This window comes from Triturus cristatus, chromosome 4_1 (genome assembly GCF_964204655.1).
Source record: "Triturus cristatus chromosome 4_1, aTriCri1.1, whole genome shotgun sequence".
Taxonomy (NCBI): domain Eukaryota; kingdom Metazoa; phylum Chordata; class Amphibia; order Caudata; family Salamandridae; genus Triturus; species Triturus cristatus.
Window position 1 is genome coordinate 173,089,526 of NC_140585.1, and position 26,624 is coordinate 173,116,149.

Here is a 26,624-nt window from a genome sequence, read left to right on the forward strand (position 1 = left end):
TGAACTAGGGCCACTGGATAGTGACCATTCCTGTTGTCAGCCACCACAACTTGGTGGAATGTATTTGGAATCACTTGATATGGTGGCACCAGTGACTCATTACCAAAGTCATGCTGGCACCCGTGCTGATCAGTGCCTCAACCTTGTGCCCATTGATGGTGACCCATTGCCTATGCTTAGTAGTATTTGATAGTCAAAATAAAGGGTAAACCCATATAAAGTCACTGGGACCTGGGTATAGAGCAGTATGAGAACAGTGGTCCCAGCATACAGAATCATTCAATACAAAACATTTAGAAAAACAATGTACCAAGAAACCTTTTCTAAAGGGGTTCAAATGCCTATTTAATCACATTGAACACTAATAATTTGTTATTACTGAGCTCCATAGTACAGACAATATTTTAGTATCATAACAGTGCCCAGAAAAGAGGAGGAGGAGTCAGGAGGTGAGTGATGAAGTGTAGGATTTGGAAGGAAGTGAATACAAAAATTAGATACATTAAGAACACAATCAAATTAATCGGCAAAATTAACTCTCTGCCGTATTTACATTCCGATCAAATCATGATTCAGATATCTACAATTCTTAGAGAAGCCATATATATGAAGAAAATCACAGTACATCCTGAACTGGTGATAATATTGGAAAAGATGTTGTGTCGACGTTTCGACCCCTTAAGGCATGTAGGTACTCATTGCGACCTTACGGGATGGGGTCCTCATCAGGACTGGGGTGCAAGTGGAAGGGGGGGGGTGGGTGTGGGCACCTAAAAAACAAAATTAAACGAGCGTAAGGCTAATGGATCTATAAAAACGGGAAAGAAACTAATTGCATAGTTTTAAAGGAAAGTTACCCTATCTGTCAGAGGACAGGACTCTAAGACGTCAAAGGATCGTCAAAGGTGGAGGGTAGCAAACTCCTCGAGGGTAACGACAGAAGCGGGAAAGGAGGTATCCACCAAAAAACGAATAGGTAAGTTAGTGGATAAATTGGAGATAAATTACCAAACAAGTACGCTCCACGATTAAGCGTATAACTTACTGAGTCGCAGAAAAACTTTTCTGTCGAGTTACATCAGGAGGCTCCTATTATTCGGCACTCCCGGAAAGAAATCCAATTCATTAAGAACAAGGCAGATGGAGACTAGTCGCCACTGATTCACCACCAAGGAATTAATCTAAAAAAGGGGAGGGAGGGAGGGAGAGGATTAAACAACCAGACGTCAGACAGGACCTGCATAAATCACAAAGCATGAATGAAGGCACCAGGGTCTTGCTCCGTGGAGCTAGTGAGAAAGGAACGTGCCCCTAATACGCGCGTTGCCAGCAGAATCACGAAGGTATCGTGATCTGAAAAATGTGACCCCGAGGGTTCTTGAGTATGCTAAAGAATACCCAAACAGGGTCCGGTCACTGAGGATAGTAGGACACAGGACCGTGTTGATCAATGAATTAATCAAAAGTATAAGAAAGCGGCTTAAGTCTACGGGCGACACAGCAACTAAAGGAAAACAGTACAGTTGTCAGGAAATTAAACGGACAAACTGTACAAAGCAATGCAACAATCAGTTAATGGGAAGCTACAACGATGCTCTTACCCTGCTTCTCCGGTCCCGTGTGAAGGATGAAAGGGGAAGCGAGCCGAGTGATCGTAGGTTTACTTAAGACGCGAGATCAACACGTGATCTCCGTTAATGTGCTGGCGCTAGATGCCGGTGACTTAACGTAATGGAAAAAAGACTTTGGTTGGAAGAATTACCGGGAGCGGTGGACACAGTTCTGTGGTTGGCATGTTACTCTAAAAGGTAAAAAATATCCTAGTATGGTTCCAACAAAGATGAACTAAACGTATATATACACTCGTGAAGGCAGAAAAAATAATATAAGTTTATCCATATGCAGTGTATATATAACAGTCAAACATTGACAAATGTCGAGTAAGGTTTTACATATTGTCATATCACATAGGACAATAGTTCGTACAGAAAGTAAATGAACTAAGTACTCATTAGTGTTAGATGACAACCAATGATTAAAAAAAGGGGGGGGGTTTTGTTCAGGGGTTAGGAAGCGATACAGGGAAAGGTTACAAATCCGTAAGAAAACCCAAAAGGTTAAATTCTAAGGACTGCTAACTGGGCATAGCTACCATCGAGTTCGTTCAATCCATTGATTACAGTGTCCAATTTAGTCATCCATTTGGATTCTCTTACATTTAGAATAGCTGAGAGATTGCCGCCTCTGGGGCCCACTTTTACCTTTTCTAACACCAACCATTTAAGATCATCAGGCTTGTGATTCTTTATGACACAGTGTTCAACAAGGGGTGCACCCACTACATTACACCGGATACGGCTGTGGTGTTGCAGAATGCGGGACTTGACTTTCTATTGTGTCTGTCCAATGTAGAGGAGTCCACATGGGCAACTGATTCCATAGATTACATGAGTAGAGTTACAATTGGTAAACGAGCTCAAAGTGATCGAATGTTCTTTGTAGCAGAAAATTTTTGTAGTAACAGTTGTTTCACAGGCCTTACAATGACCACACTTAAAATGCCCCATCACTGGTGGCAGGCTCCAAAGTTCTTGGATGGTTGGCGCTGTAGTTGTTTCAAGGAAAGACTGAACTACATAGTCCTTCACACTTCTGGCTTTCTTGAAAGAATGCATAGGTGGAGTGTGTTGGTCGATGTCATCGGCTACCAATTTCCAGTGTTGATTAATCACTTTCTTGATTGCGTTGCTTCGTGTTGAAAATGTAGTGACACAAATCATTCTCTGCAAAGACGAGTCTTGTCTGACCTTGGGTGTTAAGAGAGTTTCTCTCGGGTTGTACCAAGCCCTCTTGCGTGCTTTCTTGATCAACCTCCTCGGGTAACCCCTAGCGGTTAATCTGTTACTGAGATCTTCAGATTCTTTGAAATAGTCATCCTTTTTGGTACAGTTTCTGCGGATCCTCAAGAACTGACCAAAAGGTAGATTATCCCTTAAGCCACGCGGATGATGGCTGTTGTATCTTAGTAGGGAATTTCGTTCGGCAGGTTTGCGATACAGTGTTGTGTGGAGTTTATTGTCCTCACTGTAAATCTTGATATCCAGGAAAGCAAGCTCATTGGCATCGGAGTGTATGGTGAACTGAATGTTATCATTGCAATGATTAAGCCACTCATGAAAGTTCGCAAGATCAGCCGCATCCCCATTCCAAATCATGAGAATATCGTCGATGTAACGTCTCCACAAATCAATCATGTTAGAGAATGGATTGTTATTGAAGATGAACGACCGTTCAAAGTGATCCATATAGAGTATTGCTAAATCTGGAGCAAAGGCTGCTCCCATGGCTACGCCCTTAGTTTGGACGTAGTATTCTCCTTGGAAAACAAAGAAATTCTTATTCATAGCAATCGCCAAGAGTGAGATTATAAACTCAGTTGGAACTCTCATCGGGGTTGGTCGTGTGTCCAGAACTTCACTAATCACAGCCAAAGCAGGTATCTGTGGAATACTAGTGTAAAGGGACACGATGTCACAGGTCACCAATAGCTGGACGTTGGGATCAAAGGCTAATTGATCAACCAGGTTGATCGTCTGCATCGTGTCCCTTAAGTAAGCTTCTGTGTTTTCCGCCAGTGGTTTTAGAAAAACATCCACATATTTGCATAAAGGTTCCAAGATGGAGCCACATCCTGACACGATTGGACGTCCAGGTGGTTTCTGGAGATCTTTATGTATTTTAGGCAAAGTGTATATGGTAGGTAAACGGGGATGTCTCTGGTTAAGGTAGTCAAACTCCAGTTTGCTCAGAATACCTTGCCCATAAGCTTCAGTAGTGACTTTTAGAATTTCCTCTGCGAGGTCATTAGTCGGGTCGGATCGTAGTTTGGAATAACTGACTCCATCTTGGAGCTGTCTCAAAATGTCATCTTTGTATGCTGATGTATCTTGGATAACGATGGCTCCACCTTTGTCGGCGGCCTTTATGACAATGTCTCTGTTGTTCTTCAATTTGGTAAGAGCCGCCCTTTCCAATTTGCTAGTATTCGGGATGGTGTATTTGCGAGTAGCTAGTAATTTCATGACATCAGTTAGTACCATGCTCTCGTATGCCAAGATTTTACTGGTCATTGCATTGGCGGGTGGAACAAAGGTGGAAGGGAACCTCAATTCTGTAACTGAATGTGGTAAAGTAGACAGGGACTGTTTAAAGAAGTATCTCAAACGGATCTTCCTGAAGAAGGCATGCAGTTCGACCCTGGTGTCAAAATCATTTGGATGGGCTGTGGGTATGAAAGAAAGCCCCTTGGATAGAATGCGTTCCTCGTCTTCAGAGAGTGTGTACGATGAGATATTCACCAATGGGTTCTCCTTCTCTACCATCTGTATACTTTCCTTCTCGTTGATATTTCTCCGTGGTTCTCCGTCTGGAAACGAACCTGCTTCCCTGCAGATGCTCTGCCCCTCTCCCAGTTCATGGTGTTGGATTGGCGGCCTCTCTGTGGCCCCCTCTGCCAGGTGCCTCGTCCCCTGGGGGGTCTCCATTGGCCTTCCTCTAAAAAAGAAGGAGGGTAGTAGCCTTGTGGAGGATACCAATTGTCGTGGTAACTCTGGTCAGAGCTGGTGGATGGTTGCTCGTTGTCACTTCCAGAGCTGAGGGAAGAATTTGAGAAGGTAGTAAAATTTCTTCTGCCTCGGTACGAGCCTCTACCCCTGCCTGTGAATCTCCTTTGGGTGTCTTGCTTGTAGTAATCCTCGTTAAGATAAGGGTAAGTGTTCTTTTTCTCGTAAAAACGAACGAACTTGTTTGGTAATTTATCTCCAATTTATCCACTAACTTACCTATTCGTTTTTAGGTGGATACCTCCTTTCCCGCTTCTGTCGTTACCCTCGAGGAGTTTGCTACCCTCCACCTTTGACGATCCTTTGACGTCTTAGAGTCCTGTCCTCTGACAGATGGGGTAACTTTCCTTTAAAACTATGCAATTAGTTTCTTTCCCGTTTTTATAGATCCATTAGCCTTACGCTCGTTTAATTTTGTTTTTTAGGTGCCCACACCCACCCCCCCCTTCCACTTGCACCCCAGTCCTGATGAAGACCCCATCCCGTAAGGTCGCAATGAGTACCTACATGCCTTAAGGGGTCGAAACGTCGACACAACATCTTTGCCAATATTATCACCAGTTCAGGATGTACTGTGATTTTCTTCATATATATGGCTTCTCTAAGAATTGTAGATATCTGAATCATGATTTGATCGGAATGTAAATACGGCAGAGAGTTAATTTTGCCGATTAATTTGATTGTGTTCTTAATGTATCTCATTTTTGTATTCACTTCCTTCCAAATCCTACACTTCATCACTCACCTCCTGACTCCTCCTCCTCTTTTCTGGGCACTGTTATGATACTAAAATATTGTCTGTACTATGGAGCTCAGTAATAACAAATTATTAGTGTTCAATGTGATTAAATAGGCATTTGAACCCCTTTAGAAAAGGTTTCTTGGTACATTGTTTTTCTAAATGTTTTGTATTGAATGATTCTGTATGCTGGGACCACTGTTCTCATACTAGTAGTGTTTGATGGCAAGTGGATTTTAGGAACATCTAACTGTCACCCATGGACACTCGGATAAGCTCTCTTAACTTCCCCCCATTAACTAAGACAAACTCCTGCCCAGCAGTATACTAGCCAGACCTGGGTTCTACCTCCAATGGGAGGGTGCTCTCTTTTTGAACAGTTGGGATCCTTTGGTAGTGTCCATACTCACTGCAATCATAGCACTTGGGAGTTTTGGCTGCTGACTTCTGTCAGGGTGGTTTGGTTTCTGGTGGCCAGATTGGGAGTAAGAACCAGACCCTTTACCCTTTGAATTCTTTTGTGGACTTTAAGGGACTCCTTTTTTTGTCTCCTCCCTCTTTCCTCTGTCGGGAACCTTCACCAACCTTTTGGGAGCCCCCCCCAGATACCTTCTTGGATGCTATGGTGTTGACCCAGAAGTCCATCTCCTCAGGAAGCTTCCTGGTGTCGGTCAGTTTGCTATCCACCAGGTGTTGGTGCAGCTCTGGAAAACAATTATCAAGCATGTGGTCCTTCAAAAATAAGAGGTACAACTCTTTACAATCATCCACTATGCTGCCCTTCACCCAGGCCTTCAGTGCCTTACCAGCATAATCCAGAAAATCCACCCATGTTTGTGTGTAGAGTTTGTGACTGGCCCTTAACCGTTGCCTGTATTTCCGAGGTGTTAACCCAAACTTGCTGACTAAAATGGTTTCCATGGCAGTGTAGTTGGTCTGGTCCCCCACCTTTAACGTAAGAACGTAAGGAGTGTGTCCCTCCCCACTGTGGGAATTATCCACCATGAGCAACCTACCCTCCCCCCGAGAACTCCTCTGGGACACTCTGCTGTTCTGAAGCCACTTCATAGGCTGCAAACCAGTTATCTATGTCATTTCCACGTTGTAACTGGGCACCATATCCTTTGGTATATGAAATCTGGACTCCTGTGAAGACACAGTAGGTATTCTGCCGCTATTATTGTTTTTGCTGGCCCCCACTTGTTGGTGGCGGAACAAGGTGGTAAATTTGAGGCCAACCAATTGGCTGTTGCACAATGGAGCAAAGGAGTTTCGAATAGCTGTTAAACAAAGGATGAAATGACGTTTATGGCATTGAAGTTCAAATGCTAGCATACAGGACCAAGAATTGATGCCAATAGAAGGTGAGCGTTGAAAGAATGGGAAAGGAAGGGCCTTTCATAAGAAAACATCTGAAGAAAGTATAACTCGGTACATGAAGTGATGGCTCTATATTTTAGGTGGTTTTGGTAATGTCACATAGACATTTTGCTAAAAGAAAGAGATATAGTTAATGTGGGAAAATGCAAAGTCGATGTCCTTAAAAATGATAGGAGCAACAAGAGTTGGCACATACCAATGTAACCATTGTAGAGGCATCAAACAGTTGTACTAGGCACGTATTTGGTGTCCAAAAGAAGTGAAAGCAAAAAGCGCTTTATCTAAAATAGGTCACCAACCCCGCTCTTCAGTAGTCACTCCAACAGTCTAAAGCATTTCAAACTTACTGAAACGTCTGCCACTAAAAAGGTGAATCTGATGGTACAAATTTCTCAGTCCATCTATTCCGTCTCCATAGACTATAATTAGAACTGATTAGGGCCCCAACTACCACTCGTTTAATACATTCGGAGCTATGCTGAACTCCTGTTACTGCACATACTTAAATAATGAGTATTGCCATTTAAACTGCATTCCCAAATAGGTATCAGTAGGTCAAATCTGCCTACATTTAGTGGGGGAAAATGTCAGGTACATCCCAGGACATCTAGATTTTAGTGTAGCAAGCAACAAAATTATCAGGATTTTGAATGTATGTTAAGATGAATGTGACAATGATGACAGGAAATAAAAGTATCAAAATAAACAGAATGTATAGAAAAGATAAAGGAAATCTTTAAAGTCGTAAGCAGTGAAAATACTGAGGAGCCGCGCAAATCAAGAGATATGGGAAGGATGATAATGAGCAAAGTCTTGTAAACGTTTGCCAGTAAGAGTCGATGAAAGAGTGTTTGTGCAGAGATATATTAAAAACAAAGTACTTTGTGTGTTGAAGCAATACAGTATGTGATGTCACCAGCATTGACAGTCAAGTTAGTTATTAATTGCAAATAGTTTTGAAGTTTAGATTCAGTAGTGCCTGGGCTAGTTGGAAAGACACTGAGTTGGTAAAAGATGCTCCAGATCAGTATATGCTGAGTTCAATCCTTGTTTCTAACTTTCCTTCTCCTGCTTGTAACTTATTCATTCAATTCATTTTCGCTGTAGGCAATTCAGATCATGAATGGCATCCTGCAGATATGTCTGGGATTTTACCTCCTTGTCACTCCCTTATCAAGGAATCCAATCATCATTCTTAGCGGAGTGACATTCTGGGGATCTATCTTTGTAAGTATGCATTTTTTAGAGGAAGACGCTTAACTCTGGGCACAATGAAACACGTTCTATAACTTATTTTGCAGCATTGTCTGTGGGAAATACCTTGTGTATTGGGTGAGGGGCGTGAGGCACGTGGATAGCATGCACCCTGAACTCAGGATTGATAACATTGGCAAATTCACTAAACTCAACCAAGGGATAAATATGGGCACCTTTGAGACCAGACCAAATTTACTTAAATAAGGATTGGGTTGGTTGTTTCATAGCTCTGATTTCTCAGGACCTATGCCTTTCCTGAGGAACCAGAATGCAATTCACTAAGGAGGCAAGACAAGCTCAAAGGTATTAGCGTCTCTCCATGTTGAGTGTGTTCTTACGCACATGAGGTGACAGGAACATGAGTGAGGATGAGCGTCATTTATGAATGGAGACATGCTAGTTCAAAATTCTTTTACTGAATTTCATTTGGCATCATGGCCCAAATCCCATATGGAAGGACTTACTTGATTTGATTTGAATTTTGTAGAGTGTGACGTTCGCCCTAGGGCACCTTGGCGCTGCCTGTACAAAAAAGGAGGACCCATCGTCTGAAGTCTACAAAGAAGAGGTGAACAGTCATGTTTTAAGTGACGTTCTAAAAGCAAGGAAGTTAGAGATATTTCTTAAGTGTTCTGGCATTTGGTCCCAAAGGCAAGAGGTGACATCGGAAAATCTTCTACCTCCCCAAGAGGCTTTGTGAATGTGAGGAACCACAACTTATTTGGCTGTGAATGTCCGTGGTGATCTACTTGGAATGTACCAAAAAAATAGTTTTTAAGAAGTCAGGCCCTTGAAGATACAATGCTTTGTGGGCAATGCAGAGTGCCTTAAAGGGAACTCTTTTTTAACAGGTAGCCAGTGAAGTTCTTCCCTGGGTTTGGAAACAGGTTTAAACTTTTTGATCTTTTTTAGATCCCTGACTGCTGCATTTTGCTGTCTTTGGAGTCTTCCGAAAACACACTGCTGGGCTCCAGCATAAAGGGTGCAACTGTAATCTAGCTTCAATATCTCTAGAGAAGTGATCACTGTCTTCTGTAGATCAAATGGTAAGAAAGGAAGAATTTTCCTAAGAACTTTTAGAATATGGAAGCATAAGGAGGTCAAATGATTAGTTTGGTCCCTGATGGAAAGCCGGTGTCACAATTATTCTGAGATTCCTTGTATTAACCACTGGGACTGGAAGAGAGCCCAGGGCTTGAGGCCATCAAGAATTGTGCCAGAAAAAGGTATCTTGCCCAAAGAGGAGAACCTCTGTCTTTCCACAGATTAATTTGAGACAATGGGAGGTCATCAAGTAGAAAATTGCACTCGTGCATTCGTTGAAGCGTAAGGCCACCTCTTCAATATTTTTTATTTGGGGGAACAATAATTTGAATTTCATCCATGTAAGACAGTGTGGAAAAGCCATACAACCGTATCAATCCCATAAGAGGGGCCGCATATATATTAAATAAGGTGGGACTTATTGAAAAGCCTTGCGGAACACCACAAGGCAGGGAGAATGACTTTGACCTAAAATCTCCAATATTGACTATTTGTTCCCTTTCATCTAGAAAGGAGCAAAGTAGCTTGAAAGCCAAGCTTTGGATATATTTCCGACAAGCGTTGTTTCAGAATTTCGTGGCTTACTGTGTCAAAGGCTGCTGATAGATTCAAAAGAACCATGGCAGCCTTATCTGCCCGGTCAAGAATTGCCCTCACCTCCTCTGAAACTGTGACTAGCGCTGTGACTAGTGCTGTCATCACACTGTGGGCTTTTCTGAACCCGAACTGGGAGTTATCCAGGATACCATTCTAATCCAGGAAAATTGAAAGTGAGTTGTTAAGATGTCTTTCTAGTCCTTTCGCTAGAAAGGGAAGTCTTGATATTGGGCGGTATTTTTTTTCTACCGCTGGGATGCGAGTTGGCTCTTTTAAAAGTGGCAAAATTGAGGCCTTTTTCCATTCCATATGTAAACTTCTGGATCTTAGGATATTATTCAACAGCAGGGAAAGTGGAGGGGCATTAAAGCCAGCTATTTTATGCAGCACACTGGTAGGGCATGGGTCCTAGGGGGCTCCAGACTTAGTTTTCTAAGTTCAATCATTCGTTTAGAAGAGATGGCCGGAAACTCACTAAAATTTGGTTTAATTTGTTCTGATCGAGTGATAGCTTGAGTTGAAAGATCATTCTTGTTGTTGACGATAAGGTCATTAAAAATCTCCTCAACTTTATTTATGAAAAAAGTCGCTAGGTTGTCACAAAACTGTCAAGTGGGAGGAGTAGTAGGAGAAACTGAGAGAGTAGAGAGGTTAGATACCCTTCAGAAAAACTACCTGAAGTTGGCCGCGGATCTGATTTTCTCTGCGAAAAAAAAGTTCTTCTCAGAAATAATCAGACTTTAATATTCCTCAATCTGTGATTTATATTTCTGTTTTCCTCTGGAGCATAGTTACTTCCCCAGCACCATTCCTGATGATGAGGTTTTTAAAAATTCTCTTAGTTTCTCAGAGTACCAAGGGGCTGATGGTCGCAGTCCGCGATTTATAACTTTTTCTAGCTGGGCCAATTTGTTTTCTCCTTCTTGTATCTAGTGAAAATAATGGGAAGCTACAATGTCAGGGGCACCGGTAAGGGAGGGTTGGGTGGACACAAGGTTACAAAAGTCAGAATTGTTGACTTTTTTTCCAAAACCTGACCAATTTGGCTTGGTTGTTAGAATTCATGACTTTTGTCATTTGATTGAGACAAAGATTAAACTGAACTGCCATGTGGCCAGACCACTTAGACTATGGAATTCCAGAATCAATAGGGCATATGTATAAGCCCCTAGCGCTACCGCAACGTTATATGTATCGATGTTGTGGTGGCGATAAGGGCTGCGCCTTATTTACAAGGCAGCGTTAAGCCACTTAACGTGGCTTAACGCAGCCTTGTAAATAAGGCCCCCTTTCATGCTATGGTTAGCGTGAAAGGAGTGGTCAGTGGGTGTTGCGGTGGGCGTTCCACTGCAACACCCATTCATTTTGACACTGCCCCCTATGTACAAGGGTGGCGTACATAGGAGGCAACACCAAAATTTAGACCAGGTAAAACCTAGTCTTAAGTTGGCGAAACAAGGAGAAATGCTTTATTTCTCCTCGTTTCTGCTTTTTCCATGTGTGCTGCCTTCTACAGCACACATGGAAAAAGCGCATTGCCCTGGATTGTTTATGTACAGGAAGGTGTCCCTTCATATGCATAAACAATCCTTTAAAAAAAATGCCATTTTGTGACTTTCATGTGAGCTGCATGAAGCAGCACACATGTCAGTGACAGAATGGCATTTTAGGATTGTTTATGTGCAGGAAGGGACACATTCTTACACATAAACAATCTTCCCCTGCACGCAGACACCCTTGCACTATGGTGCAAGGGTGCCTGCGTTGGTGCTAAGTTGCTAAACTTAGCGCCATCGCAGGGGGAAACACAAGGCTGCACCACGTTCTTGTAAATATGGTGCAGCCCTGCGCTTCAGAAGTGGCTCAGAGAGGTGTTAAGCCAGGAAGCCTAACGCCTCTCTCCGTCACTCCTTGTACATGTCCCCCAATGTTCGTAAATACTGGAACTATGAAACAAAAGAATTTCCGCTAATGTAAAACTTTAAATACTAGCGAAATAATCACTGCTATTGATATCAGCTTTAAAGGTATTCTATTGCAGTCAAGAAGTTAAGTGTGATTTATTTTTTAAAAGAAACATATTGCTGCTGGAACAATTATGAATTTATTATATTACTGTTTAACACAGAACATGAAACAACATAACATAACGAGTAATTGTAAAGGGCATGTTCACCCAGAATGGTGTCTTGGAGCTGAGATAACAGATGTTCATGTTAGGCGTTATATAAAGGGGGTGGGTGACAAAAGAAATCATTTTTCATATTTTACTTTAATATAATAATAAATTATTATTATTGATCACATTGGATTCATGTAAAGCATACAAACGTTGTAAATTTCTTGAAGACCTGATTAATCATTCTGAGAGGCTTTTATTTTCAGCTCCCATGCTGCAACTCCTCACCAGAGTGCAAATAAGTAAAAATTAGTTATAGAGAAGTTGGCATCAGTTCCTATATGCTTGGTTGCAAAGTAATCAATAAAACGTGATTGTTCATAATCAATTCAAATTATTGTCTCCTCTTCCTAGTATATCATCTCTGGAGCATTGTCTGTTGACGCAGAGACAAAGGGCACCCGGAGCCTGGTGAGTTAAAATGCATCCTAGAACTTGACTTTAGCAAAGATGAGGGCTTCCTGGTTCCACGTAGAAGGTTTTTAAAATGTGAAGGGATTCTCTAGTCACATGCAAGTGTCTTAGGTATGGGTGTCTAGATGCAGGAAGGGGCTGGAAGCAGCACTGCAGTCAAAATACTGTATTCCCTCCTTTGTTCAGTAATGGATGAGTAAAATCTTGGAGATTGCTCGCTTTGGGCACTTTGTGTGTGTGCACTACTGTGCACTGTTGCAAATGCACAGGCCAGACTTTTATTGGACACACAGAGTTCCATTGTTGCATTTTGCAAGAGAATGCAACCGCGATCCCTATGCAACACTTCAATATTCTCATTTCAAAAAATCTACTTTCCCACAGGAGACATTTTGGGCCTTCTTTAGAGTTTAGCAGGCAGGATACTCCATCAAAACTGATGGATATCCCCTCTGCCTTATTAAAAGCGCCATAGGATACACTGCACGTGTAATAGGATGGACTGCACTTGTAATAGTATAGACTGTACTTGTAATAGGATACACAGTACTTGTAATAAGATACACTGCACTTGTAATAGGATGCCCTGCACCTGTAATAGAATACACTGCACTTGTAATATGATGCAATGCACTTGTTATAGGATACACTGTACCTGTAATAGGATACACTGCACTTGTAATAGGATACACTGCACTTTTAATAGGATGCACTGAACTTGTAATAGTATACACTGCACTTGTAATAGGATACACTGTAATTGTAATAGTATACACTGCACTTGTAATAGGATACACTGTACTTGTAATAGGATACACTGCACTTGTGATAGTATGCACTGCACTTGTAATAGGATACACTGCACTTGTAATAGGATACACTGCACTTGTGATAGTATGCACTGCACTTGTAATAGGATACACTGCACTTGTGATAGTATGCACTGCACTTGTAATATGAGGGGATGGAGGGCTAGATGAACGGCCATTCCCATTAGCGAGTCTCTGGGACCACTTCCTGCCCTTAAAAAATATTTTTGAAGCTAGTCACAAAGGGGAAGGGTTCCCATTTGCGACTCCATTACCACCCTCTTGAAGAGGATGGTAATTTGCAAATATTTTACCACCACAATTGCGGTCGCAAAACATTGGTACATGGCTTTGCGGTTGCTATTAGGAAGGGAACGCCCCTTCCTAATAGCGAGTCGCAAATCCTAATTAGCAAGTCGCAAATTAATTGTGACTCGCTAATTAGGGTTTGTACATGGCCCTTAGGTATTTTTGCATGCGCAAACAGGTCGCAAACCCGTTTGCACATGCAAAAAAACGTCGTACATCTGGCCCGGGATATCTTCCACATTAGTAACAGAGCATCCTGTCTGCCAAACAAACTCACGCTGAGCCATTTGTCATATTTAGTCACTGCACATCCCAGGGTCTATTTGCCTTTGAAAATCAAAATTCAATATAATACTCTTGGCTTGTGACTAAATTCCAAGAGTAAGCAGGAGTAAGTCAGAAGTAGCTTGGAGCACTACAAAGGTAAGTCACATCTACTCATTACAACATCTTTGGGAATAGAGTCCATTTTTCCCACTTCAGGGAAACTGTATGCCTTGATAGTCCAGCACTTTCTCCCATCTGTGGAACTGTACACAAATCCTTGTTAAAAACACAGCTTCTCTGTGAGACAAAGCACTCCAATAAATCACAAATGCGCTCTTGAAGATAGACGAACTACCACTCACCACATTCCAGCTGTGTCTCCCAGCCAAAGAAATACTGTTTATTTTCACATTCTCGTTTCCCTCACAAACAAGTTCAGCACAACCCTCTACAGAATGAATTAGGACACAACTCACTGTCAATCTTAACTACCTATCAGCAAGACTCTGACCCATTCACCTATTCTTATGCTCTGAACCTAGCAGTATTTTGGTGTATGTATGCAATGTTTTTAATTTTATATATCATGAACCTAGCTGAGTAGCAACAGCATGGTATTCAAGAATGGGGTGCTGCTGGGCTGGACTTGTCGTTTGGACCACATGGAAAAAACCCCACTAATCAGCAAACCAGTGGGCTCCTTCTAGGGGTGGATAGACAGATGGACGATAAGATCTCCATCCTGGTAAACTGTCCTGAGGATAAACACACAATTTTCTTATATACACTTATATAATTGACTCCCCAAATTCCTGGAAATGGGTGGGTAGGCACTTTGAATAGGCGACAACGTACACAGCCCAGCTTCTGTGCACCTAGGGCATCTGTTGACCTACCAATCCACATATTAGGGAGGTTGCAAAGATGGTAGAAAAGGCGATGAATCAACAGCTCTCAAACTTTATTCAGAAAAATCAGCTGTTGGTTACCACTCAGCTCTGTTTCAGAGCGGTCACAGTACAGAGACAGCTCTGATAACAAGCATTGGCATAGCCAATAGGTCTCGCCTTTGGGATCTTATAAGTGTTTAGCCATGCAACAGTTGATGTTGTTGCACCAAGGATATTGTGCTGCATAACTAAATACTTATAAGCTCCCAGAAGCGAGACCTATTGGCTATGCCAATGCTTGTTTTATTTATTTTCTGTAGTGTTTATATTTTACCTTTTTTGAAGATGGGATTTTAGGTGGTTCAGTTGCTACTAAGATCCTTAACATAAATTATATTAAAATATCGTATACATGTGTGGTGCAGATTAGCAGGAGGCAAAAATTAATTCTTCATAAAATAAACCATTCGTAAACCATTCTTTGCCTTCCACCCATAAAAGGCGTACAGGTCTGTTTTAATGGGGCCGGGCGGTGGTCAGAGCAGAGGGCTGTACATTTTAGGAGCGAAGGAAGTCGACGTCCTGTGTGCACTGGAACACACTCAAACATCTTCTTCCTAGATATAACTTTGATTTAATCGTATCGATGGAAACGGTGTGCCAGTACCATCTCTGTCCCCAGGGCGGGGAGGAACAAAACCTGAGCCCTTTGGCCCCTGTGGCGTCGGGGTCACCTACCATGTGATGCCAATAGACCCAAGGCCTTTGCATCTCTGTAAGGTGACCTTGGTGTTACGGACTAGGCTGCCAACAGCCACAGTGTGACACCTTCAGCCAGTGACCGCCTTTTATCCCGCAGTGCGTTTCTGTACGGGATTTGTGGTTTACATTATTAAATATTGCCTCAAAAATCCTTTCATGCAGTGCTCTTGGCTAACAACCCAGGATTGTCTAAAGGTATCACGCATAGCGTTGAGGGCCGCTGCAGTTATGTAGTTACTGGCAGCTTTATCAGAAGAGTTGTGCATTTTAGAATCTCTCCCCGCATTTTGCAAGGGTGCCCAAAAATTCTGTTATGCCTGTTTGCAACAATGCGCAGAGAACTCAACAACCCTTGACACTTACTCTAAACCCAGAGCTCTAGTCCCAGGTCCATGAAAGCATAGCTTGCGGAGTCCACATTTTTTGACTTTGCATTCTGGGACTCGAAGTCCGGATTCTAAAATAGGATAAACAGGCCTACAAGCCCCGGATTGCAAAGCAAAAACTTGAACTGGATGAACTACTCACTCATGGATCAGGGTGCAGGAACCTTGATAGTTCTGCAAACCTTTAGCACAGGACAGGTTCAGAAGGGGTCCTGGTTGAGATGTGCGAACCTTGTCTCTCCACATGCAAGACAGAGGCTGCCAGAGGTCAGGGATGCAGGACTCAGGGGCCGTTTAGGATGGGGGGCAGAGGGGGCATTATGTAGTGTGCCTGAGCTTTAGAGTGAACTCAGCTCTGATTCTATCAGAAGAGGAGGTAATATTCTACCATGCTAGTCGCTGTTCTTAACAAGTACAACCTGAACAAGAACCATCATATTGCACAACAATCATCATCATCTTAATCTTTATTTCGGTCACTAGGACCATAAAAGAATACAACATATACAATTATAAGGTCTACAATAAGAAAATTACATATGAATGGAATACAAGGATCATGAGACAATCAACTAAGAGCGTTCAAGATGTACATGCAATCATATCAAACTTAATATGGTAATTGCGAATAAACCACATTGCTGTTAAGAATTTAGCAACTGCAAATACAGTAGGAGCCGATAAATCTGTCTTTAGGATCCTATATGCTGGTGCGAAATTCCTGAAACCTAGATTTTTAAGGAGAGGGATAAGCCAGTATTTCCTAGCTATGCTATAAGCTGGGCAGAAGAATTTAATATGTAGATCACTTTCTTTGGAATGTGTACACGCTGGCCTAATATTGTATCATTCCTCAGCAGATGCTCTCCGAGCCACACAATACTTGTGTGGCATACCACATACATGCACAGCAGAGTGCATATATCCTAGGGAAAACATGGCTTCCAGTAACTGGGGAGTGGACGAATTTCACCAGGGTGAGCCCGTGAGCCTCCTTTCTAGAAGGGTAAAAATGCCTTTGGTCCGATTTACAACAGTGCTAAGAAACTGCAAGACCATAGAAGCAAGTGCTATATAAATATGGAATTAATATATAGAATTGTGTGCGTGTATTAACGTTGCACACCTTAATATAGGTATGTGGCTTCACTGAGGAGCTGAACTTGCTCTGGCAGCACCCCACTGGTATTTTTAGTCTAAACTTTAAATGATGAGGTATTACTAATAAAAAAGATCTTACATAGATAAAAGGGATGTGGGTTCTTCAAAAATGTGCCCAAAAGTATAAATCTGGCCCTGCAAAGGGGAGATGGTTGACACGGGTGGTGTGACTAGCACAAGGGCCACATTGTAAAGAGTGACCATTACAGATAACCAGCGGGATGCATTAGCAAAGCAGGTTACCATGACCGTCCTGAAGTCCGCGTTTTAAACTGCAGATAGCCTGGTAAACACCACACCATTGGAGAGCCTGAATTTTTAGCAGCGTTGCTGGGTTGAGACTTGTATCCTGAATCAAGACATTGGTCTTCAGAGGTAATTGTACAGTGGGGGAAAAGTTCAGTCCCAATGCCCCTAAACGATAGTGCAGACTAACGGCTACAGCAGTCGACCTCGAAGCTGGGGAACCGGGATTGACTCTCGGCAGGGACGCTCAACAGCCTGTGATTTATCTCCCTGTGCCTACCAAAAAGGAATGTGTCGATCTGTAATGCAACTGGTGCTCAAGTAAAGTGCTCTGATACCTTCGTGTCGAGTTCGCGCTATATAAAACTCCCCTTCCCACCCCCCCAAAAAATAAAAATAAATTGTGCAACAGAGGAGTCGACGATATCTCCAATAAATGGGCTGTCCTGTAGCTCATGTTTACCACACCAGACTGACTCATTGTCACTCCACTGACCCCAATAAAGACACATCATCAGTTTTACAGTGTTTCGCCTTTAACATTTTGCTTAATTGATTAACTCACTCACCTCATCCAAGTAATCGAGGGGAGTTAAACAAGGACCGATGTTGAAGTAGTACTTTTGCTCCTGTAATGCTGGAATGACTTTAGGGCGGGTTCACTAGAGGCCCTCCCTGCTCATGAAACAACCCACCTGCACCCATACACAGACGGGGCCAGGCATACCCTCACACACCATCACATACACACATCAGCCCTGTTGCAAGGCAGGCTCTTCCCCTCTGACCGACTGCATTGGGCGCAACGCTTGGGGTGACACTGCTCTGTTAACCAAAGCGAATCACAAAGCGGTGTCACCCCTGACATCATGGTCCGTACAGCATTCAGTGAGAGATGAGAGCTTGCCATGCATTGGGGTCATGGACGGCTGACTAGCGCGGACTACCATCATACGAAGAGCCTGATGGTGGAGCAAATTATAAGTATTCCCAGTGAACCCCACTCAAAGGGTAAAAGGAAATAGAGCAGTCACATCAGGACACAAAGCTCTCACCAGCAGGGCACAAGCAAGCGACCAATTAACCAGTCAGTCCAAGTAATGAACAATATCGCTACCCATACACCTCAGAAATACCATCAGTACTGAGTGGCAGTGACCCCTCTTGAGCCCGTTGTAAATCCAACCAAAGATGGGGGCCCCCACACCCAGCATACAAATAACACCCACTTCCACACTGCCCTTCCCATATCTGTCCTTATGCTCTCAGGCGCTCTGCTAACTCCATCCTGGGCCACAACAGTCAGAGCCCCTGGGCAGACAAAATCAACAGCACTGGAAACCAGCACAAGCACGGCTGGCTGACGGCAGCAGGGGGAGGTGCGTGCCTCGAGCGACAGCAGGGGGGGACGTGGGGGGCTGTGCGATTCCCTTGAGAGAGCAATAATTGCTACCATATGGTGGCGCTCGCTCCCACAAGTGAATCTCCAGATGTGCACGCGTTGCCATTGAAGGCAATGGAACGCGTGCACGTTTTTGGCTGAAAAGCCAAAGGTCTTTTTGCCTATGCAACGCATGCGCGCTGCGTAGGCGAGACCTAAAAAATGCCCATAGAAATTAGGATTACTTTGGACAAAGGAGGTAGAGCAGCCCTCATCCTGCTCGATCTTTTGGCATCCTTTGATACGGTTGACCACAATTTGTTGGTTTGACGTCTCGGGGCCATCGGGATCGAGGGGCGAGCACTTTACTTACTGGAATCTTTCCCTGCAGGGTGTATGCAAACAGTGGCCCTGGACCAATATGTCTCAAATCCCTTTTCATTTCCATGTAGGGTCCCGCAGGGATCTTCAGTTAGTCTAACATTGTTTAATGCTTATGTGACTCCCTTGACATCCCTGATTAGGTCTGTTGGCTTTGAATAAACATCTTATCTGGACAATACGCACATTGTGGTATAAATCTCTGCCAATGACAAGGGCACAGGCGAGAGATTTTATGACTGCATGTTGACCAGGTCTGGTGGCTCAGTGGACAAATGCGTCCACTGGAGGGGCCTGTGTTTGACCTCATGGTCGCAGATTCAAATCCTGGTGGGTCCACTCAGCCTTTGATCCATCTGAGGTCAATAAAATGAGTACCGATGGGTAACAATACACATCTGTTATTTGGCACCAAGATGCACTCTGCTGGGGTGATGCTATGAAGGAACTGCTGTCCTGTCTTGCTGACCTGCTGCCTGCTCTCCTTCTGGCAGGGAGAAAAGGACTGGACCTACATCTCTGGAACCCAGAGCCCCAGAGTAACTCAAGGTCTAGCTGGCTGGCCTCCTGATCTGAAGCCTCAGGGACACAACAGGCTTCCAGCAACCTTGCATCTGCCCCTAGGCTCTGGTATCTGTGAGTATACCCCGTCAAGTGGAGCCACCCCAGTTGTGGATCCTTGGAAGTGGGCCTGAGATGCTGGACTGTCTCCGTGGATACAGTAGAACCTAAGCATTACCTCTGCTGCGCTGCGCAACCCCAAGCAGAACCAACTCATTGACAATAGTGTGTGGATTGGGACCGACAAGGAAACTCGCATCACCACCCTCAGCTCCTTCGGACCAACAGCTGTGCGACGCATCTTTGGCGCAGGTCCTCACATACCCCTTCAGCAGCAGCCTCTTTGACGATACCGTACTTCGCATCAAAGCCTTGCAGCTTTTCGGGACCGACGCATCACCCCGACTGTGCAGCGCATCCCCGATGCTAGACTTCACATCGCAAGCACTAGTCGACGGGATCCCTGACGAAAATAGGGAATGACAGGAAACGCCTGTAGTGGTTACATATTAATGAATGATGTGCGGATAGCTGACCCAGAAACCATTGGACTAGGTGGTTGAGCAATAGCATAAAGAGTGGATGGTATGGCAGGGGCAGAAACTTAAAACCTTGAAAGAGTAGCGAGGGAGGTTGTATATTCATGTGGTGAAGGCCACAAAGAACAGTGTGCACAGGATAGGTTTCAGGACTTTATTATAAGGACTTTATTATGCACTGATAATAGAATCCAGCTCCAACAACTGCAAAGAACTCCACAATATCTTCAAAGATTTGGCCACCTCCTCAGCAGCCACCAACACCATAACCCCATCACAGGATCTCTGCAACCTCTCCGACTTCTTTCACAACAAAATTCTCAAGATATATAGCAACTTTGACCCCCAACACATAACACCATCTGCCCACCACCTTAAAGTTTGACCAGCTGCTAAGAAACTGGAGCCCCCTAAACCCAAAAGACACTGCTGAAATCATGAAAACAATCTACTCAGGGGCGTGGTCTGGCCACGAACTAGAATGGCTGCTTGCTCTCGGAGCTTCGTCGAGAGACGGGCCCCGGATGGAGACAGTTGCTTCGGTGGTGTGACAGGTGTCACACCACCGAACACACCTACTGATGCCCGGCCAGGGATCTCCGAAGACCGCTGCAACCGCCAGCCCAACCTGACTCTTCTGTGACTGAGCAAGGCTGCGGGGCCTAGAGGCAGAAGCAAAGCCTTGGCTCTGGATTAGCAGCCTCACCCCTACCTCTGCAAGTGGTCCCCAGCTGCCGGCAGCCCAGCCCATGTGGCAAACCTGGTGAGCGTTGGAGACACATCGGGTGACCAAGGGCTTGTAGCCCGACCTAGACAAAGAACCCACTGTACCACAATCGAGGCAATGACAACTCATTTCCTAGACATCCCGGTGCCTACACACAGCAGTACACCGACACCCATGGCAGCCGCAAGACCGCGAGGCCCTGGATTCGGGCCTACACCACGCGACTCACCGCTGGTAGGTGGGGGGCCATACTCCCCCCCTACACCTCACCGCCTCTCTCCTGCCATTCTGGGAAACGGGGACCCAGATAATAGGCGCACACAGGCACCAGAGTGAATGCCTAGGCCCAATTCCACCGCAGCACAGCAGCACTTTCCCCCACCACGCTACCCGGGCAAATGGCAGTGCATCTATGGTGTGGTGGGGGCCCATCGATCATCCGGCCCCCAGTCCCATCCACCACACCTCCTGAGGAGTCTAACTAGAGGTGGATTCAACCAAACCAGAGGCCGCAGACCCACAGATGAATCCTGCCTTGTCGCCCATGGCCCCACATCCTATACTTGCAGGAGCCCACCGGATCCCCATATAACCAAGTGGCATGAATCCACAGGACTGGAGTGACCCTCTATGCCCTACCTACGTGAGATAGGAGGATTAAATCCACTCTCCAGCCCTCTCATCCCCATGATTGCTGCAGAGGACCTTTCAATCCATCTCCTAGGGCCTCTAATGCCCCACAGACCACCTGCAGCCTCACACCCATCTGCCTTCCTGCCAGGAGGGCACTGCAGCAGACCTAGGTATATATGGGGCACCTATGTACTCTGCATATCTGACCAGCCTTTATGTTTGAACAGCTTGCCTGTTACGCTGGCAGTAGAGACCATGGCCAAAGAAGATAGCCGGAGGCTGGACCTTTCACGGTCATAACGAGTAGAGGGAGGCACTCCGGAAAAGAGTGCCTCAGCATAGTCACCATCCACTCATCCTAAAGGCCCTGATACTGCCTGCCTTCAAACCTACCTGCCCAGGAGGCTATGCACTCACAGCAGCTAGGGACCTGCAGATACTCCACCAGCCTTAACATGCAGATCATCCAGGGGCGTTCCATCCTCCTACTGCCCGCCCTACAGCCATTGGAGGGCCTACAAGTACTGCTGACCTACAGTCTAAAACCAGGAGGCGCTGGTCAGTAGACACTATCCGGAATGCCACCCCCTACTTGAGGCCGGACCTGTACCACGGGAGAGCTGAGTGCTCCAGAACGACCGCAGGCAAATGTCAGCTGGTACGGGCACGGGCAAAACTAAATGGCAGCTCCTCTTCATGGAAGATCTCAAACAGCCGCACACACTGGCAGCACTAAAGGGGCCCACTCCCCCCACAAAATCTGTGCCCAAGCCTCATGTGACCACTGATCAGGCGAGTACCATGAAGCATATTCTACAGGGAATCTTGGTGGTGGGCCAGAGACCGGAAGGCATGGACGCTAACATATCTACCCTGACGGAGAAAACAAAGTCAATACGGCTAGACATTGTAGGATTTCAGACCCGCGTGGATGGGCTGGATGGCCGGATGGAGGGTGATGGAGGGCAGCCTGGACAACATGCTGGACAGAGACCGAGAACTTCTCTTCCTCCGCAGCAGGAGGGACAATGTCAGTTTTTTCAGATTTCCAGAAGCGATAGGGGGGTCTAACGTCAGAGGCTTTCTCAGAGACACTCTCCCAAAGCTCACGAGTGTCTCCTTTGAGCCTCCACTGGAGATGCAATGCGCTCACCGCATCGGCCCTCCACGCAAGGATCCTGTGGCACGTTCCTGACCTCTTATTGCCTGTTTCTTGCACCATGAGCAAGCTCGACAACTATTCTCGGTGGCACGGTGCCAAGGTACGCTCACATATGAGGGTCACGAAATATGCATGGGAGTGGATTTTTCCAGAGGGACCAGTGACCGCCGCAAGGCTTTTCTCGCCTTTGGCACAGTCTGCCCCAAATGGATATCAAGTATGGCCTCTTTGAACCCGCACGATTCCGCATCATTAAGGACGGCTCTCCAAAGAATTCTATGACCTGGAGGACCAGCGCCTTTTCTTGGACAGCTCTCAAATGCAGGACATGACCACCTCTTGCTCGTTAGCCGAGGCGACCCATAACACAGCACTTCCCCAACCCCACCTCCAGTGGACGGTCTCAAACCAACAGTGGGTCCCAACATCGAGGCCGAGATCTTGACAGAGCAGCCTGCACCCATGGAGATAGAGTGCAGGCCTTCCAAGCGGTAGCTGTCCTCACCCAAGATCAGGACAGGGACAAATCTCGCTTCCCTCTGAAACCCAGCTCCGCAACTGAATGATTGGCAAGGGACTTGTACTGTTGCCTCGCATTAGGAACGACCGGACCTGTGAATGTAAGACTGAGAAGAACGACGCCTGCCAGATGGCTGAGTATCACACCACCAGTCTTGCACACTTTGTTTACTGACTGCATTGATCATTCATATACCTGTTATAGGTATTATTGTTATCATTGTAATCTTTGTTTGATTCATATTGTATGCTTCAAGCCCTAATCTCCCTCCATCCTCATCCTTTTTCTCATTAGATACCAAGACTCACCCCTCCAGCATGCTGGACCTGGAGCTAGATGACAAATGGCACCAACAGGCCACTCCTCCCCCCTGCATGCCCCAACCCTCCACTCCCCCTTCTCCAGGCACATCCATAGTCACCAAATACACCTACCTGTTGCACTCTGGCCCCTCCACATCTGCTCACTATCTCAGGGAGCCTACAAACTGGAGGGCTAGGGAGTTACCCACCTCTCTACTTTACTGTACCTCTAGGAATTTGACAGCCTACCCTCTGTCTGTTCCTAGATGACAGTTGGAACTTCATCTGTCCTGCTCCACCACCTATGGGACCCCTGCAGATTCTCTGAGCCCCCTGCTCACATTGCTCACCCTGCCTACCTCCGCCAGCTTTTTGACCCAACTTTACCAGCGCCCTACCGCCCAGATGGGGCCACTCAAACGGTACCTCTGCAAGCTTATACCAACGTTACACAGATCAGTGTTTGCAGTGCTGCATTTTTCTTAGTAGCAGTTACCTCTGATTGCTTCCCTTCCAGCCCCTCCACCCTCCTCCCTCTCTTCACTTTTACACATATATTTACCCTCCTGATATCTGCACACTAGATACTGGTACCCATTCTCCATTTGACACTGACTGTTACACTTGAGCGTCCTTCCCCTGCGTGCCCGGGATATACCCATCCCCCCTTCCTTCTCCCAATTGTGTGACTCCTCACCTACCCACCCAATGTCCCCCATCCTGACAACTATTGTCCCCACCCATTCTTACCCCTCCTCCGTATCTCCAACCAGACTTAACTCCACCCCTACCCTTACAATATTGCTCCTGCTCGTAACTCTTGGCACTATCTCACCAACTAGCATGGCATATTTTAGTATAGTTAAAGTACAACCTCCTATTACACCCCTCCTTCCTACACTTAATTGTTTAACATCCTCTCGGTAATACCACACGAGGGCTGAGATCCAGTCTACTACACCTGTCCCAGATATGTGTGCTTTTCACCTGCCGATGCTCCCACTCCTGGAACGTTAAGGTTCTCACGCACTACATCAAAAGAAAAAATACTCTGCAGTCCAAAAGCGTACATGTGGCTCTATTACAAGAGACACATTCAGATGCCCTGGAGTCTGACAAATTACGTCGAGACTGGGTAGGTAGGGTGATACACAGCAGTATAGCAGTAAAGACACCCTCCAACAGCGGGCCTCCCCGCAAATGCAGAGTCGCGATCCTGCTCCGTAAATTTCTGCCCATCACTGTATCAAAGACATGATCCGACCCTGGTGACAGATACGCATTTGCCAAACTGCACCTTGGAGATAACTCCTTATGCGTGGGATCTGTTTACACACTGACTGGGGCAAAACGGTTGTTCTTCCGTCATTTGAATCGATTATTAATGGAGATAGAAGCCTCACAATATATTATTGGTGGGGACTGGAAACTTGCACAAGACCCTGTCCTGGACTGAACAGGACCTTTAGACAGAGGCAATGACGCAGTAGGGCAATGATGAACAACGTGATTTCGGACAACGGACTAGTAGATTACTGGCGACTAAGGCACCCAACAGACACAGAGTACACTTTCCCCTCCCCTGTCCACGGCACGCTTTCCAGACTGGCCTACATTCTCATCTCTCAGAGAACAGTCGCCCTTGTCTGGAAATCTCGAATACTAGAGGCGGCACTATCCAATCATTCTCCAGCTACACTGTCCCTAGAGGTGGGTTTGGCTCTCCGGGACGCAAACCAAGGCGCATGAATATACAGCGTTACCGCACAACCCAGGGCAAATCCCAACTGAAAACTCACATCTCAGACAATAATAACTCAGTGCCCTCTCATAGTGTACTTTGGGCTGCCGCGAAATCCACAGTTAGAGGTCAACTTATGAGAGCTGCCGCAGTAGCTAATAAACAGGTGGTTACCCGTAGGAAGGAACTGGAGAGTGACATTTCCTCTTATAACTGCCTCTACTCCACCCACCCCACCTTACATCACTGCAGACTCCTAGAACAAGCCTGGATGGCCCTTAACAGTCTTTTCACCTCTAAGGCTGAGTACGCTCGTCTATGGCTGAATAGGCGACATTAAGAACAGGGGGGAAAGGGCTGGGCAATTTCTGGTGGTCCAATAATGGCAACAGGGAGCTACCTTGGCCATTCCCACCATAAATTAGTCAGTTGGTGAGGTCCTTACCCGCTCCAAAGTCATTGTAAACGAGTTTGCCTCATTTTACAAAGCTCCCGGGGAGGCTTCCCTGCAGAATTTTACAGGTGGTCTGGGGAGCAGACTGTCAACACCTTGCACGCCGCATTCCAGGAGGCGGATCAGACGTCCTCCCTAGGACTCCTATCCAATAAGGCGGTGATTGCCGTCTTACCAAAACCTGGGAGAGACCCTCTACTATGTGGCAGTTACAGGCCAATTTCCCTACTAAATTGCGACATGAAAATCCTAGCCAGCATTTTGGCAGCATGTTTGAGTAAGGTTCTAACCTCTTTGATCCACCACACGTAGGTAGGCTTTGTACCAGGTTGCTCCTCCAGAAATCATCTCCGCAACCTTGGCACATACCCTTTGGACAGCCAAGGACCTCCAGACAGATGTGTTGACTCTCTCCCTTGACTCAGAAAAGCGTTCAACCGCATTGAATGGGACTTCCTATTTGCTACAGTGGAACGCTTTGGTTTGGAAGACCAATTCATTGCCAAGGTGCGGTTGCTGTATGACTGTCCCACTGCCCAGAGACCCATTATTAGTCCAGATGAAATGAGTCATTGAGAAATGGTCTAACCTGGGGTTCTTCACGTGGGGCAGAGTGCAGGTGATACGGATGGGTACGTTTCTGCGCTCCACATACAGGCTTGGGATGCTCTCCATCCAGGTGCCTCTCTTCATGCTATGCCTCATTGACTCCCAAATTCAATCCTTTGTATGGGGATCTTCGAAACCTAGACTAGCCAAGACCACACTGATGGGACGCTGTTCATGCTGTGGCCTGGGCCTCCCATTGGTGGAACATTACGCCTGTGCACTCCCAATTGGCATACATTTTGCCTGGTGTCCTTGACTCACCGAATGGGTCCACATTGAACGGGAAATACTCTCTGCTGGCACAAGACTTTCTATTCTATATGGGGACCACCCCTGTCAACAGGCCCTAGACACCATGTGCTACGCACTATGCACAAGGCCTGGATGCATGCACACTACCTACTCGGGATAGACCTACGACTACATGAAAAAGGCCCCCTATGGGGCAATGATGGTATACCCATTGACAGACATACTTTGTCTTGGACTCAATGGAAGGAAGCGGGCATTCAAACCTTAGATCAGCTCCTACTTAATGGCGATCTTAAATCA

At 45.5% G+C, this 26,624-nt stretch overlaps 1 protein-coding gene across 1 annotated transcript in view; it reads left to right on the top strand.

Moving 5' to 3' along the window:
* LOC146853830 (membrane-spanning 4-domains subfamily A member 4A-like) overlaps positions 1-26,624 on the top strand; it is a 227,779-nt gene that overhangs the window by 33,144 nt on the left and 168,011 nt on the right. Inside the window, exons 3-4 of the mRNA XM_085651828.1 lie at positions 7,849-7,968; positions 12,173-12,229. Of these exons, the coding sequence (XP_085507954.1) occupies positions 7,849-7,968; positions 12,173-12,229 (177 nt within the window). The remainder of the gene's footprint in view (positions 1-7,848; positions 7,969-12,172; positions 12,230-26,624) is intronic.